General features: G+C 32.7%; 2 protein-coding genes across 2 annotated transcripts; one reads left to right on the top strand and one right to left on the bottom strand.

Moving 5' to 3' along the window:
• Nucleotides 1-3,416: 3,416 nt before the first annotated feature.
• Nucleotides 3,417-8,188, bottom strand: NDT1 (NAD+ transporter 1). The gene is made up of 10 exons (XM_012978472.2): nucleotides 7,973-8,188; nucleotides 7,594-7,857; nucleotides 6,815-6,910; nucleotides 6,527-6,633; nucleotides 6,340-6,388; nucleotides 6,075-6,184; nucleotides 4,773-4,867; nucleotides 4,582-4,670; nucleotides 4,376-4,470; nucleotides 3,417-3,954 (listed from the first exon to the last, which is right to left on the bottom strand). The coding sequence occupies exons 2-10, from the start codon at nucleotides 7,661-7,663 to the stop codon at nucleotides 3,718-3,720; spliced, it is 948 nt and encodes a 315-aa protein (XP_012833926.1). The 5' UTR covers nucleotides 7,664-7,857; nucleotides 7,973-8,188; the 3' UTR covers nucleotides 3,417-3,717.
• Nucleotides 8,189-10,012: 1,824 nt separating this feature from the next.
• On the top strand, nucleotides 10,013-14,186 carry LOC105954806 (uncharacterized). Its single transcript, XM_012978491.2, has 6 exons — nucleotides 10,013-10,699; nucleotides 11,870-12,081; nucleotides 12,730-12,985; nucleotides 13,107-13,192; nucleotides 13,273-13,364; nucleotides 13,497-14,186. The coding sequence occupies exons 1-6, from the start codon at nucleotides 10,346-10,348 to the stop codon at nucleotides 13,754-13,756; spliced, it is 1,260 nt and encodes a 419-aa protein (XP_012833945.1). The 5' UTR covers nucleotides 10,013-10,345; the 3' UTR covers nucleotides 13,757-14,186.
• Nucleotides 14,187-14,670: the final 484 nt, after the last annotated feature.

Below are 14,670 nucleotides of genomic sequence, written 5' to 3'. Positions count from 1 at the left end.
TTCCTAACTGAAATATAAAATTTAAAAATTGCATGATTTTTTTCCCTTTGATTTGTTTGACTCGATTTTGACCAAAAAAAAAATTGTTAATATAGTAATATCTTCCTCTCTAATTAAGTAAGATCACCACCTTTAATTTGTGAAGATTTTTAACCCAAACTTGAAGAGATGTCCACATAAAAAGGTTGGAACAAACGAATCAAGAGTCAACTTTGTTGACATAAAGTTTGTGGAGTATGATATTTTTCAATTTTAATTATTTCAATTTCAATTTTTTTTTAGGAAATAGTTACTGATTCCTCAATTTTTCTCTAAGAGTCTCAAATCCATTATCAAATAGTCTTAAATATAAAGTGTTTACCAACATGTTACATTGTCTTACCGATTTCACTTTTATGTTTTAACAGTTTTAGGGGAGATGTAAGAAAATAAAAAAGAAAGCCACATATTGTCATTATATAATATAGTCGACAAAATAAAGCATCATCATTTGTGTATCGAACTTTTTCTAGTCTATTCATCATTATAATATCGTACACCCTTCGTTTTAATTAGCAGTCTTTTCAAAGAACTTTTTTGGTTATATATTATCTGTAAATTAATTTTTTGATGAATGCATTGATTTTTTATTTTGTCCTTGTTACTCGTATTTTATTCAAATATACATATTCTCACAAACAAACAACCATTAATTGAGGGAGAATTAGAGGGAGGGATATTTTAGTAATATAATATATTTTTTCCTAAGTTTTTTTTGTAATACTTGTGACTATACCTTAAAAGGCACATAATTCAAAAGGCATGGGGTGAATTAAACTAGCTAATTATGTTTGACAATTTTTTGTTTATTTATCGGTGACATTGAACCAGAAAAGCATCTAGAGAATAACTTATGACTAAAATAATTAAAAGTTCAAATTATTTTTTTAATTTAGCTTCAAAAGTTCAAATTAGGAAAAATAAATGCTCCACAGCTGGGAGGGCAATGGGTCGTTTTCTGGCAATGAGTTGTTAGTTGAAAGCGGTTAACTTCAAAGCTGGTGTCACAAAATAAATAATATAGTAAATAAATTAAAATAAAAATAGTAATTAAAAAAAGACAACAAACTTAACTTATGGCCTTCACTTTCAAGTAACAATCTTTTTACCAAACCCTTTCTGCTGTCTTTGAGCCCAAGTCTCCAAATATTCTAACATTGCATATATCAATATTATATATTTAAATTTGTAATAACACATTACGAAATTATCTTTAAAAATCAAACGAAATTTTATATTAGATGGTGTAAATATTATATGGATCCTTTTTAAAAAAAAATTGGAGCTACAATTTTAAAATAAAAAAATATAGGAAGAAAAAAAAAATATTTTTTTCAAATTTGCAGCTCAAAATAATAATAAATGCATATATCAACCAAAGCATAATTGATTTATAATACTTTGCCATTCTTTAAGAACAGCCACGAAAATTAAAATGAAGTTGTTGGATACTTATTAAATATAAAAAAAAAACAGGGATATTTTCGTCAGTATTTCGAACTCTACAGACTAACGTTCGAAAAAAAATTCAAATATCAGGTTCGGAGCCGAGCCTGAGAGGTTCGGAGGTGTCCTGGGTCCACGGAGAGCGTATTACCTGGGGTCCATCGGGACGGCGGGTGATAAAATCATGTGATAGCGGCTGCACAGTTACTACCATGTAGCACCGAATGTGATTACTGCTTTGCAAATTTTAATGACGTGTCAGTTTTTCATTCGATGAAACAGCTTTAAAACAATTGGCAAAGGCACATCCGAATTTGATCCCATTTTCACAAGTAAGATAATTTTATGATCCTTTTTCTATTTAATAATCCTGACATTTTTTTAATACTTTATGGTATTTTTTTATTTAAATAATAATTGAAATATTCATAATATATTTAAGATAAAGTATTAGGACAAAGAATCATCTGCGTTTAATAATTTAGAATTTTCATTTTATGCAAATAAATATATTAAAATATCAGTTAGGCCAAAAGGTTTAAACAAAGGGCCATCCAAAACATGCAAGCACGGTTGGTGTTAGATTGGCCGACCTCACCTTCATTTCAATTCTATCACATTAACTGTGTCCAAATAATGCTAATTTAAATGTTTTGTGATTAATTAATATATATATATATATATATATATATATATATATATATATATATATATATATATATATATATATATATATATATATATATATATATATTGGTGCTTGATACCTTTTATTTAATTTCACATGCTGCAAAAGTGAAAATTGGTCCATCAACCAAACCACTATATAAGATATATTTGCACATAATTAGATACATCGAAATGTTGTCTGAGGTCCATACATACATACATACATACATACATACATATATAACCTCACTTTGTGGTGCTGCACAATATGCAAAATTTACTCCATTATATCTATCTATATATATATATATATATATATATATATATATATATATATATATATATATATATATATATATATATATATATATATATATATATATATATATATATATATATATATATATATATATATATATATATATATATATATATATATATATATTGCATGTCAAGAATTAATGATCACATTTTTCTTGAGCAAATAATAATAATTTCACTTTATTCACGTTACTGGTTCCTTTTCATTGTTTTCATGTCATAATTATTATATTTAGTGAATCCTATGTAATTTTTTTTTTGCTAATGAACAAATATGTGTATTCTTTGCTTTTGATTAGAATAAAGTAAAACAACTGTCTGAAAGAAAAATAAAATTAATCATCATATTTTTCCGGGTATTATGGGGAGGGAGGGTCCATAAACCACCACACATATCATTACAGCAGCACTCCTTAAATGTCTTTTTGAAATGGCTTTTAATTTTACAGCCTATCAAACTATGATGAACAGAAATTGCACTACTTTAATTTGCTGATAATGATATATTTATTATCATGATTATTATTATATTTCTTTTCATCCCTTTTTATTTACAATAATACTTCACTTCTGGCCTTCTCACTTTTCTTTGATTCTCGTTTATCCAAAGCAGGGGTCATCTCGTTGTCCCGGTCTACTTTGGAATCAACTTATAATTTATGATCAATTACGAGAAAAAAAATTAATTGTTAGAAAACCGAGCTACTCGTGACAGACTCAAGTTGAAACTCGTTCGAGCTTACCAACCCAAATCCAAACACAATTTATTAAAGCTCAATAAATATTTTTGTCTAACTAATAGTCTTTAGCATCAAATGTGATTTAATCAAATATTGTGTACTATATGATGGAAATGCAGAACCTGAAAGCCCACTGAATTTGGATCCACTTTAATTCGGAACAATTCTGAGAATTAGATACTACTAGCTGTACACATATCATTCAAACATTCGAACAAATTTACATTTCCGAAAATATACACAAAAACTTACGTAATCTGCTCGGAAAGGAATCTACAAAGGCTGACACGAAATTTGGTATCCTTTACAGAGTCCAAATAAATTCAACGAGAAGAATCGAATATACTCAATAGTATCACTCCTGTATTATAACAATTTATCATCATTATCATATTAGAATACTTCTTTCCCCAACAACTATAATACAGATAAAGATCGGGAAAGAGAGAAATTAACAATCTTAAAAAAATGATCCGATCAATCATGCAAACTCGATATATCCTTAAAATGTTTGAGGGTGTGGATCAGGAGGAAATAAATCAGTAAGAGAGCGGTGAATCATCTCGAAACTAGTAAACGTGATCACAGCAGCTGGGGTGGTCCTTAGCAGATTGGTGGCACACCCCCGATAAAAACCAGTCATACCCTCTTGCTGAAATACTTTCTTAACGCAATCAACCACACCAGAATACCGCTTCTCTGAGTGGTGCCCTTGTTCTTGAAGCCTCGAACGCACAACCTGCGATTTAAGTTTGTCAAAAGGAAATCGATTTAAATATTATTAGTTTCAGATATATTATTTTTGTCAGGAACACAGATTAGGTATCATAAAACCATTTTATCAAGATGGGTAAACAAGTCTAGACAATAAAGAAAATGTATTTGTATATATCCAACAGCTGCACCATAAAAAGGTGTCAAATGCAAGAATTGGATCTCGGCTATTGGTGGGAAAAAGGACAAATATAACAATAAAATAAAAATAAAACATGAAGTTGACAAGTATTGATTCATACTTCCGGCAAAAGATGTATTGTATTCTATGTTGGTCAGTTTGTATATTTGTCAAGCATTCGAAAATGAACAAATAATTGATATACAAGAGTAAGGAAAAAGGGGGGAAAGGAAGACAGCCAAAGATGGTTCTCTTTTCGCCATACCTCATGTGGATATGTCAAGGTAGATGCGAATATTTTAGAAACTGATGAAGCTAGAGCAACATGGCCCGCGCTGAGTTTGTCAGTCGTCGTGTTATCTACCATTATTACACAAAATTCACATTACGTTATTTCACTGAAGAAACGAAAGATGAATGAGAAGAAATAAGAACAGAAAGGTTTTGAGGCAGAAATCAGCAAACAGATACCTCTATCAGCCAAGGTACATTTTATCTTCTCATATGTTGGAAACTGAATCGCGACATGACTAATACCAGCTAAAGCCGGCACAAGACCGCTGCATACCAGAAGAATGTTAGAGAAAAGATAGAAATCAATCCTGACCCGAAAAAAAAACCCAAAATAAGATATAATATTAAAAAGCATATAGTATATTAACCTATACAATCCACGAATACCCTCCTTCTGTGCAATTCTTCTCAAGGCAGATAGTGTGCCCGTATAAGGAACCGTGCCGATTCTCATTCCTTGTGTCTGCATGTAAGATATAAAAGAAATCAGTCAAAATATTGATTGTGAGATGGGTCGATACCATATTTCATGACACCAAGTCACCCACCATCAGTACATTTAAGCAAACCAGGCAAGTTAAATTCACATGGTTTGAAGTTGAAGTGGTATTTACGACATTAAGTCATGAATGTTCATATATGAACCATCTAAATTCAGTTAAACTGTTGTTCTATTTGTGAGTGCAATTACTCTGTCCATATTTTCCGATGATTCTGTGAAATATGACTACCTCAACTTGCAGAATCGATAACAAAGATGAAACATGTCATGACAAAGTACGTGCAACAGTAGAGTCCAAGTAAATAATTCAATATTTTACTTGTTTCTATTGCATACTCCAGAGTTCAGGCTCCATAGATCTACTCTACACAGCACTTTTCATTTAAATCACAACATTGATGGTCAGATATTTATTTCTAAAATGGCTGATCTCCACCAAAACCCCCTCTGTTATTGGATACTCCGGAGTCCACGCTCCATAGATCTACAACACACAACACTTGTTTCTGTTTTTCATTTAAACCATAACCTTGAGGGTCAGCTATTTATTTGTAAAATGGCCTATCTCCACCAAAACCAACCTTCCTCTCTACCTCTCTCACCCTTGTCTTCCATTGTTTTTGCAGACGATGCCTCAGAAGTTAAACGAAAGGTTTAGCACAACAAAGCCAATCACTTATGCAGAAAATGAACAGGGATGCCCTAGGATGAAGACAAACATCATAATATTCCATACCTTCAGATATCAAGCGACAAGCATAAAGGATAAAAATACATATTGTGGAACCAAAGATTAAGAACATTAAATCATAGACAGATATCATCTCAGTACCATGCAGAAATAAATGGGATCCTACATCATGCACAGAAGATGTTTCCTAAATAAAAATGCATTTTATTCTGCACACATATCCAGTATCATACATGAGCGAAAAATTTCCCTCCAAGAGTATGTATGTATTTAAACTCAATTTGATGCAGTGTACTGTAATTAGACCAAAAAAATAAATCTAAATAGCTGATACATTTTTTGGGTCAAGCATTCGAAAGAATTAATTTGTCTGCATATTACATAAATCAGCTGCAACTTTACAGCATCAAAACAAAACATTCAAATGCAAGTATTTTCAGAATAAAAAATGAAATAGTAAGTAAACAATAGACATACTTGAAACCTTGTCTTGACAACCCAAAGAGGATTGGTCAGAATTGTAGTCACAGCTCCAGCACCAGAAGCAGCCATCATATTTGCACCAACAGAGAGCTGATGATTTACATCTATAATTTCCAAAAATAGAAGGCATACTCAATAACGAAATAAACGAAACCCACTTTGATATCCATTTTCAAGTAGAAAAAAGTAAAATAATTTTTTTTTGTTTTTTTGCTCGAAAGAGAAAAAATGCTAAAAAAGAAGCAGCTATTTAACTAACCATCAGCTGCAAGAGAACTCTTTAGTTGATCGTAAATGGTAAAATATACCTGCAAAAGGTTTACATCATTTCATTTTCATTGAAATCGTTTGCTTTCCGAAAAGGAGAACAGGTTACTGCCCCAGTTCAAGAAGCATCATCACAACAACAACATACAACAAAAGTTAAGCAACATAAATCTGCTTACAGCCCAATTTGGAAGCAATGCAAGCACTGTAGGGGCGAGCCCACGGTACATGCCACGCAAACCTTCCTTATGAAATATCTGTTCTAAGCTCCCTACTATAACACTACCTGGAAATTACAAAAGGACAAACATCATCAAAATTCTTCTATGCAAAATTACAGCAGCATTGGCATACACCTTGCAAATGTCAACTCCTCAAATAATTTAATATTGACTCAAACTTAAGATCTTTGATTTTGAATAACAGGCACATATTCTACATTTTACTAAATCGGCAAATAATCTCACCTTTGATGTTGGCATTAGCGATCTGCGGCAGCCCATGGACCTGAAGCCTGGTCTTAATAACATCTAAAGGACACACAAATGTAGCTGCAATCACTCCTGCACCAATTCAAATTCAAACCTCATAAGAATTTCACTCTAATACATAGCAACTCTAAGACCAGGAGAAGAAAGAGAGGAAATATCTATGACACAACTACAGAAGTTCTATATTCCTAACCCACATGCCCTGGGAATATTGATGCTTGGGTGTGCGTACCGCTGAAATAAAACCAAACTACTCGATTTGACATCGTTCGTTAAAATCTTGTTGTAGTTTCAATGAGCTATGGCTCGTATGATTAAATAGTTACAAAAATTCAAACTGAGCTCGATTCATTTTCGGCTCAATTAAAGCTCGTTTGAGTTCCACTCGATTGTTTATCACACCAAGCTCATGTGTTCGGCTCGATTTGTTTACAACCCTAAGAGTGCGGTCGTGATCGGAAAAAAATAATTACACATCTACTAGATGTTCTATGTCATATATCTGCCGGATATTTTGGTTACGCGGGTATATAGAAGCTTCAATATATTTGATAATATAAACACTCCAAATTCAAAAATAAATAAACTACGTTCTCTAATACTCCTTGCAAAGGAAAAAAAAAAACCGATTCAAATGATATTTCAAGTGGAATAGAATAAAAGAGCGCATTCAATTTGGAACAAGAGCAGCATGAATTGTTGCCTATTAAGTTGACTAATGAAAAAAAAAAAAAACAGTACAACTATATATTTACCAGCCGCAGCACCGGCGCCAGCATTGCAGAGAAGTCCTCTGGGACTAGGCCCATGAGTATCTGCGGCCATCGCGAAAACTACAACAATCGGCTTGCAAAAATTCAACTGCCTTCAAATCAACAACACAAAATTCAATCTCAGCGCCTATACAGGTGGCGGATGTGGAATCCTCTCTTGAGAGGCCGATCGTTGCCGAGAGCAACCGTCGCATGGCCAATCCGTGCAGCTCAAATCGATAAATTCAACCGAATCCCCCTTATCGCCTGCAATTAGGAGAACATGTTTTTGAGAAATTAATCACTCCGCATCGATTAAATACAGAAAATTATAGGGTTCTCCAATCGAATATTGTAAAAAATGAGCTGTCGATTACTGTACCACTGTATGAATTTATGTGGCGATGGGATTCAGAATTTCAATCGAATCGCGCGAGTTGATTATAATCTAATCCTCTCTGATTCGACGTTGAGAGAGAAGGAGACCGGGGAAAAGAAGAGAGAGAGAGAGAGAGAGAGAGTATATAATTTGGATTGAGTTGAATCGTTCAAAAGGGGCGAAAGCTATTTAAACCTAGAAAATAAAGGGAAAATAAATATAATTGGATCAAAATTTCCAAACTTTTGTTGGGCTGGATTTGTATCCACGGCGACGATTCGCCGAGAATGGGCCCAGATGTTGTGTCTAGAAAAATTCAGTTTGACAATTTATTATTTAAAATATAGATTACTGCATCCTGACGTATAATTGTCACACTAATATATGATTGGATCATTGAATATTCTAAATCATCTTGTACTAAAATAATGTTATAATAAAATGTTTGCATTACACGAGGGAATATCATTATATCATTGATTGGTTTTGATTTTTGAACCTTTGTTGTCTCTTGATTTTGATAGAACTGATTTCAACTTTTTCTATGTACACACATAACATTATAATATATGGTTTTATGATTATCATAATAATATTTTTTTTAAAAGGTCAAAACTGCAAATGTCATAAATCAAAGTATTCAACAAATTAGGACGGTAAATGGGCCCATGTGAATCGAGTTTGGGTTGATTTAAATTCACATACTATCGGGCCTTATTGATGTATATTCAAGGTGATATATCATTAGGCTTTATTACTATCGGTTTAAGTTCTTCGACTTCGAATTTATATCGGGCTTATATCGAACGATTACATATTTTACAACTTTGCAGTCGAACTTGTTCAAACGAAAATAAAAATTGTCACAACTAAAAAGGAAAATCTAGAATATTGTCGCATAGTAATCATACAGTGTACGTTATCGTCATGATTTCGTACTACTTAATGATTATATAATTGCAATCATAGAAAAGAAGGAATAAAAATTTATAGTTTATTGCCAATGTTTTGAAATCAATATCCACTATTAATTATATATCAATCACCGAATTGAATGAAATGAAATCCTTAAACACTGATGATGGCTACAATATTAACATGGGTTTTTACTTTTTACACACTAAATCACTAAGCCAGATTATGCCATAAATGACTATACAGATCGATGGAATTAAATATCCTTTTATTAAATTGGAGTGACTTTTTTTTTAGGGGGCATGTATTATTTAAGTATTATTAAATAATATATTTGCACAAAAAATAATTTATATTGTCTATTATTGAATTAAACTCACGTCTACGTCTTGAGAGGAGAAAATAAATAAATAAATAATAAAATATAAAACTGCCTTTTGCATTTAGTGCATTCTTATCTCCACAACTTTTTATATTTGCATTCCAAAAAAGGTAAAATTGTACTATTTATTTTCTTTGGATATAAAATCGTACTAAATTCAAATAGTAATCACTACGTATTTAATATTTATCGCTTTATTTATTCAATTCAAATATATAATCTTATTATCAAAAATTGACTAAATTTCCACGGCATTGCATTTGAAATTTGTAACCAAAAGAACAATAATTAATTCTTAAGGATTACAATTTAAATGGTACTAAAATTTGTAATCCAGGATTAGATATTAAAATAAATCCATTAAATAATTTTTTTGTATACATAATTAGGCGAAATATGTAATTTGGTTGAAATTCATGCATTTCTCTTATTATATATCAAATTTTTGTAGAGATATAGAATCACATTATATAATAGCTTCACCTCTATAAAAAAAATCATTTCACTTACTAAACAAATTTATTTTTCTCGAGAATATCTTAAATAAATAAAATAATAATAAATAAAATTTCTCTCTTGCATTTCCGGTAATAACGAGGAGAAAAATGTCACTGTGGAAATTAAAATTGCATAAGGGGGGTAATTCTGTAAAATCGCAGCAACACAATTGGTTGAATAACATACAGGTGGAACAAATCCAAAAAATGGCACTTGAAAACAGTCGTCGTCTTTCTTCCCCCTTTACTACAGCCAGCCATTATTTTACTGTGTTCCCTAATATACCCCTGACTGAGAAACAAGCCAAAAAAATGCAACTAAAAACACACACACACACAGTAAGTCATAACATTCCACCTCCTCATCACACAGTCTAAGAACAAAACCCTTTCAATTTTGCCCAAATCCACTTGAATTTAATCTCATTTCAATCAAAATTGGATTTCACGAATCTTGAAATCACAAATTCCCCAAGTCAAAACGCTTTTTGACACAAATTTTTTCTTGTTTCAATCTATAAATAGGGGCATACATTTCAATTGTTTATTTCACAGTCAGTTGAGAGCTTGAATTGAAGAGCAATGTCAAGTAACGGAGGGTATTCGGCGGCGCCGCCGAGGCAGGGCGGCGATAGGTTTTACAACCCGCCGGCGGTTAGGCGCCACCAGTTCATGCTTTTAGAGCAGCAAATGATGCAGAGGCAGCTGCTCCAACAACAACATCAGCAACAACAACTGCAGAGGAGGCCGATGGAGAGGCCGGAATCTTCTTCCGAGGCGGAGGCCGGGAGGCGGAACGACGGTGATGATTCGTCGCCGGTGGTGCCATTGTATCCGCAGCGTTATGTTGGCCCTGGTCCGACTTTTAATTTTACCAACTTGGATCGTTTAATGGAATCTGTTACTCCATACGTACAGGCGCGGCATTTGCCGGAGGTATACAGAATAATTAAGTTTGTTTCGTCTAATTTTTTTATTTTTTATTTTTTATTTTTTTAATTTGGTTTCTTGTTCGTTTTTAAAAGAAAAAAAAGCCCTAAACCTCTGTTTTGTTTACAGTAAATTGAGAATGCATGCAGGAAATGAAATGCAATTTTTTTTTTCCCTATGAACTAATTCTTCGATTGATCAAAAGATCAAGTTTATAAGGCTTTTCGAAATGATTTTTTTTATCTGAAACGTTTTTTATTTATTTTATTGTTTCATTGAAATTTGAGATTGATAAGCAGATTTCTTGTAATTGTGTTTTTTAATTGTTTGCAACAGAATTTTTTACATGTGAAAATTGGGATCTGCATTTGAATGGGAGTTGTATGTGAGTCTTGAACCCCTTTCTGAAACCAAATGAAATGCACCCCAGGTGTAAACAATGATGAAATTCTTTGAACATTTGGATCTCAAATCTTAATAAAGAAGAGGATTAGATGGTGATCTTAGACGAATTTGAAAATTAATTTGGAAATGAATCTTGAAATTTGTACTTCTTCTGAGATTTGTTGTTTTGTGGCTGTTTTGGGAGATTTTGTTGTAACAGTTTTGAAAACTCTTTAATTTGTGTGGTTTTTCAGAAGATATCTTAACTAATTTTAAAAATTCGTTGATTCGCGGTTTTTTTGGAAGATCTTTTTTTTCCTATATTTAAAAGTCGTTATTTCGCACGGTTATTTTGAGTCTGGTGAAGTATTTTTGAAAATTCGTTGTTGTTTAGAATTTTGTGAAATACTTTTGAAAAGTCGTTGATTTGGCGCGCACTTGATTCTGGAATAATTAGTAATTATATTTTGAAAGGTCGTTAATCTTGCGGCCTGGAAGATTATGTTTTATTACTATTTGCAATATGAAATATCAATTAAGTTGTTTTTCTAGATCTTCTAAATAAGTTCTCGATTGGTCATTAATACACGGCTGTTTAGAAGATTTATGTAATGAGTTTTCTGTCATTAGTTTGCAGTTTTCTTAAAAGATTTACAAAAGAATTTAGTTATGGAAAGTTCATTAAGTGCTGGTTGCGTATTTATAAGAAAAGCGAGTTTCTGAAAGGTCGTCCGTGGACCCCATTTTACGGAATCTAACAAAACTTTCATTAATTTTGTGTTTTGTTGACAGGTGGATGCAAGAGGACGGAGAACGCGGGAAGTGGATTCTCTTCCTTTTTTTTACTTGGAGGATCTGTGGGAATCTTTTTGCGAGCGAAGTGTTTATGGAGCCGGAGTACCTTTAGTGTTAAATGGGAAGGACCGATTTAAACAATATTATGTTCCATTTTTGTCAGGCATACAGTTGTACATTGACCCGTCACAGCGGTCTTCTCGAGCTAGGTTTGTTTTTACTGAACTCAGCTAGTCTTCTGTTAGTCGCCGTCAATTATATGGTTGTCGTATTAAGTAATATTCATTCATTTATATCTTTGCATGCAGTAAAGTAAATAACATGCTATCATTGATTGTCCGATTCATATATGTAATTAGGGCATTTTAGCAGTATCGTTCTTAGTTGCTTCTCCTGTTGTAGATAAACTAAATCTAAAGAATGAGGTTATACTGTATAGGTGGTTCGAGTTATATCATCTATTATTTTCTTGAGATTTTTTTTAGTAAGATAACAATTCTCGTACTTAGAAACTGGATGGTTAGGGTAGGGAAGAGGCCTTCCTTTTATTCATAATTGTCATTTGGAAATCATATTTCCTTGCATAGGATCTGTTAAATACGTTACCTGTTTGCATGCTATTCTGGGAATTATAACTCACTGTGCTTGTGCTTGTATTTAATGACATGAATATGGAAAAAAAAACTTTTGTGAACACAAATCCTAATGATAAATATACCAAGATATCGGCCCTGTATTTTGAGCTCTTTTTGTTCTTTCTTTTCTTGTACCTAGTAGCCAAATGTTTGCGATTCACCTATATTTATTTTTCTGGTAAAAAATTATTGAGCTAATAGCTTCATAACTTGTATCTCCAGAGAATTGAACGAGGAGGTTGATGCTGAGTCATATAGGTTGACAAATAGTGGTGGCAGCAGTAACTCAGTAGGAGATAGGAGAACTTTACCCATTTTCAATTTGAACATGCAGCGACCGAATAGGGTCTCGCTGGAAGATAATTATGCCATAGGTTCAGTTACTTCTGGATATGATACTTCTACTTCACCTGGACGTCCTTCGTTTCAATTCTTGGAAGACGAACAACCTCGTAATCGCAGACCACTATCCGACAAGGTATACATCTTTTTTCGTGTTTGATTGATTACTTCATTGTCGTCCATTCATTTCCCTGTCCTATGAAATAATTGTTGTTCAAGATCTTTTTTTTTTTTTTTTTTCAAAATGACCTGTTCAGATATCGATACTTGCATCCCGATATCCCGAGCTGATCAAATGCAGGAGCTGTGATCTACTTCCTGCAAGTTGGATTTGTGTAGCTTGGTATGTTTTATTTGCTCCTTTTTTTTTACATTATTTACGATACGATTGAGGTTTTGTGGCTAATGTTATATTTGTTGCAGGTATCCAATTTATAGGATTCCGATGGGCCCAACACTAAAAGATCTCGATGCTTCTTTTTTGTCATTTCATTCTTTGTCTACCCAACCGAGACGTACATCTCTCTCTCTCCTCTCTATGTAACACACACACACACACACACACACACACACACACATATTGTAGGTGTGTGATAAAGCATGATCGTATTGCCTTATTGAAACAAATACACGTTTTTTTGTTGCAGTTCGCTACCCACCTCGGTTCCATGCTGCGAATACTAGAGTAGATCGAGGCTTTGTCGATCCAATGGCTAGGATTTCATTACCAGGGTTTGGCCTTGCTTCATACAAGCTGAAAGGATCGATCGTAAGTCCTAGTGGACCCTACGAATGCGAGCAAGAGACTTCTCTCTTACATGCTGCGGACAATTGGCTCAGATGTTTGGATGTTGCTCTACCTGATTACGATTTTTTCCGTTCTCACTACCCTCGCCAGCTCAGATGACGTGGACCCCCACAACTCAATAAAAAAAACGTTTTTGGAAACCACCGGTTTTAGAAAAGCCTATTCGCTCCACCACCAAAATTCCTGGTAAATGTGTTGTGCAGTGTTGTTTAAAGAGCTTTTCCAGTGTTGTTAGTATGTAAAATTCCTTGAAAAAAGGAATTATTATTAGTATTAATATAATTCCCAAAATAGAAGAAGTAGGATAAATGATGAGGTTTTCGGAAGAGATTATACTATCAAGTTTTAACATTAGTTTAACATGGGAGAATGGTTGATGATATATTAGTATAGTTGTTCAATAGGGGTATTATGGTAAAATTGTCCATGATAGTGGCGAAAAATAGAAACATATGTAACATGTGCTTTTAGAATGGATGTTATTCCTAACTCTTATAAAGCCTTTATAAAATTTGTTTTTGGAACTAAATATTTTATTTTATTGCTGTTCATTTCTTATGTATGTTGTAATTGCATTCGATTCATCTGTCTATGTTTCTCTCTTTGAGTTGATACTTTGTTGATTCATGTAATTAAATGCCTGATTTCAGATTTGGAATTTGAATTATGGACTTTGACTCTAATAATAATAATAACTAAAGTCAAAGCAGTAGAAAAAACGATTCTATTTGGTGTAAGTAAGTAATTAACTAAATTCAAAATAGATGAAAAAAATGGAGTTCCCGGAGAATCGAATCTGGGAAGGTGGAGTCGAAAATACTATGAGAAAATATATAAAGAGTAGTCAAAATGAATGAACAAATTCAATAAAAAAAATTCCAATTCGTTTTTTTTTTATGACGGGATGATAAAATATGGATTTTACTAGATTATCGGATTTGTCGAACAAAACATCAATCCGTCTTTGAGTTTGAGTTGGAATTAACAAATATCAAAGAATGAAACTTCGTAAT

Source organism: Erythranthe guttata, chromosome 4 (assembly GCF_056151865.1).
Source record: "Erythranthe guttata isolate IM_541 chromosome 4, IM_541, whole genome shotgun sequence".
NCBI classification, from domain to species: domain Eukaryota; kingdom Viridiplantae; phylum Streptophyta; class Magnoliopsida; order Lamiales; family Phrymaceae; genus Erythranthe; species Erythranthe guttata.
Note: the sequence above shows the minus strand (reverse complement) of the source record. Positions and strands in the feature narration are given on the sequence as shown.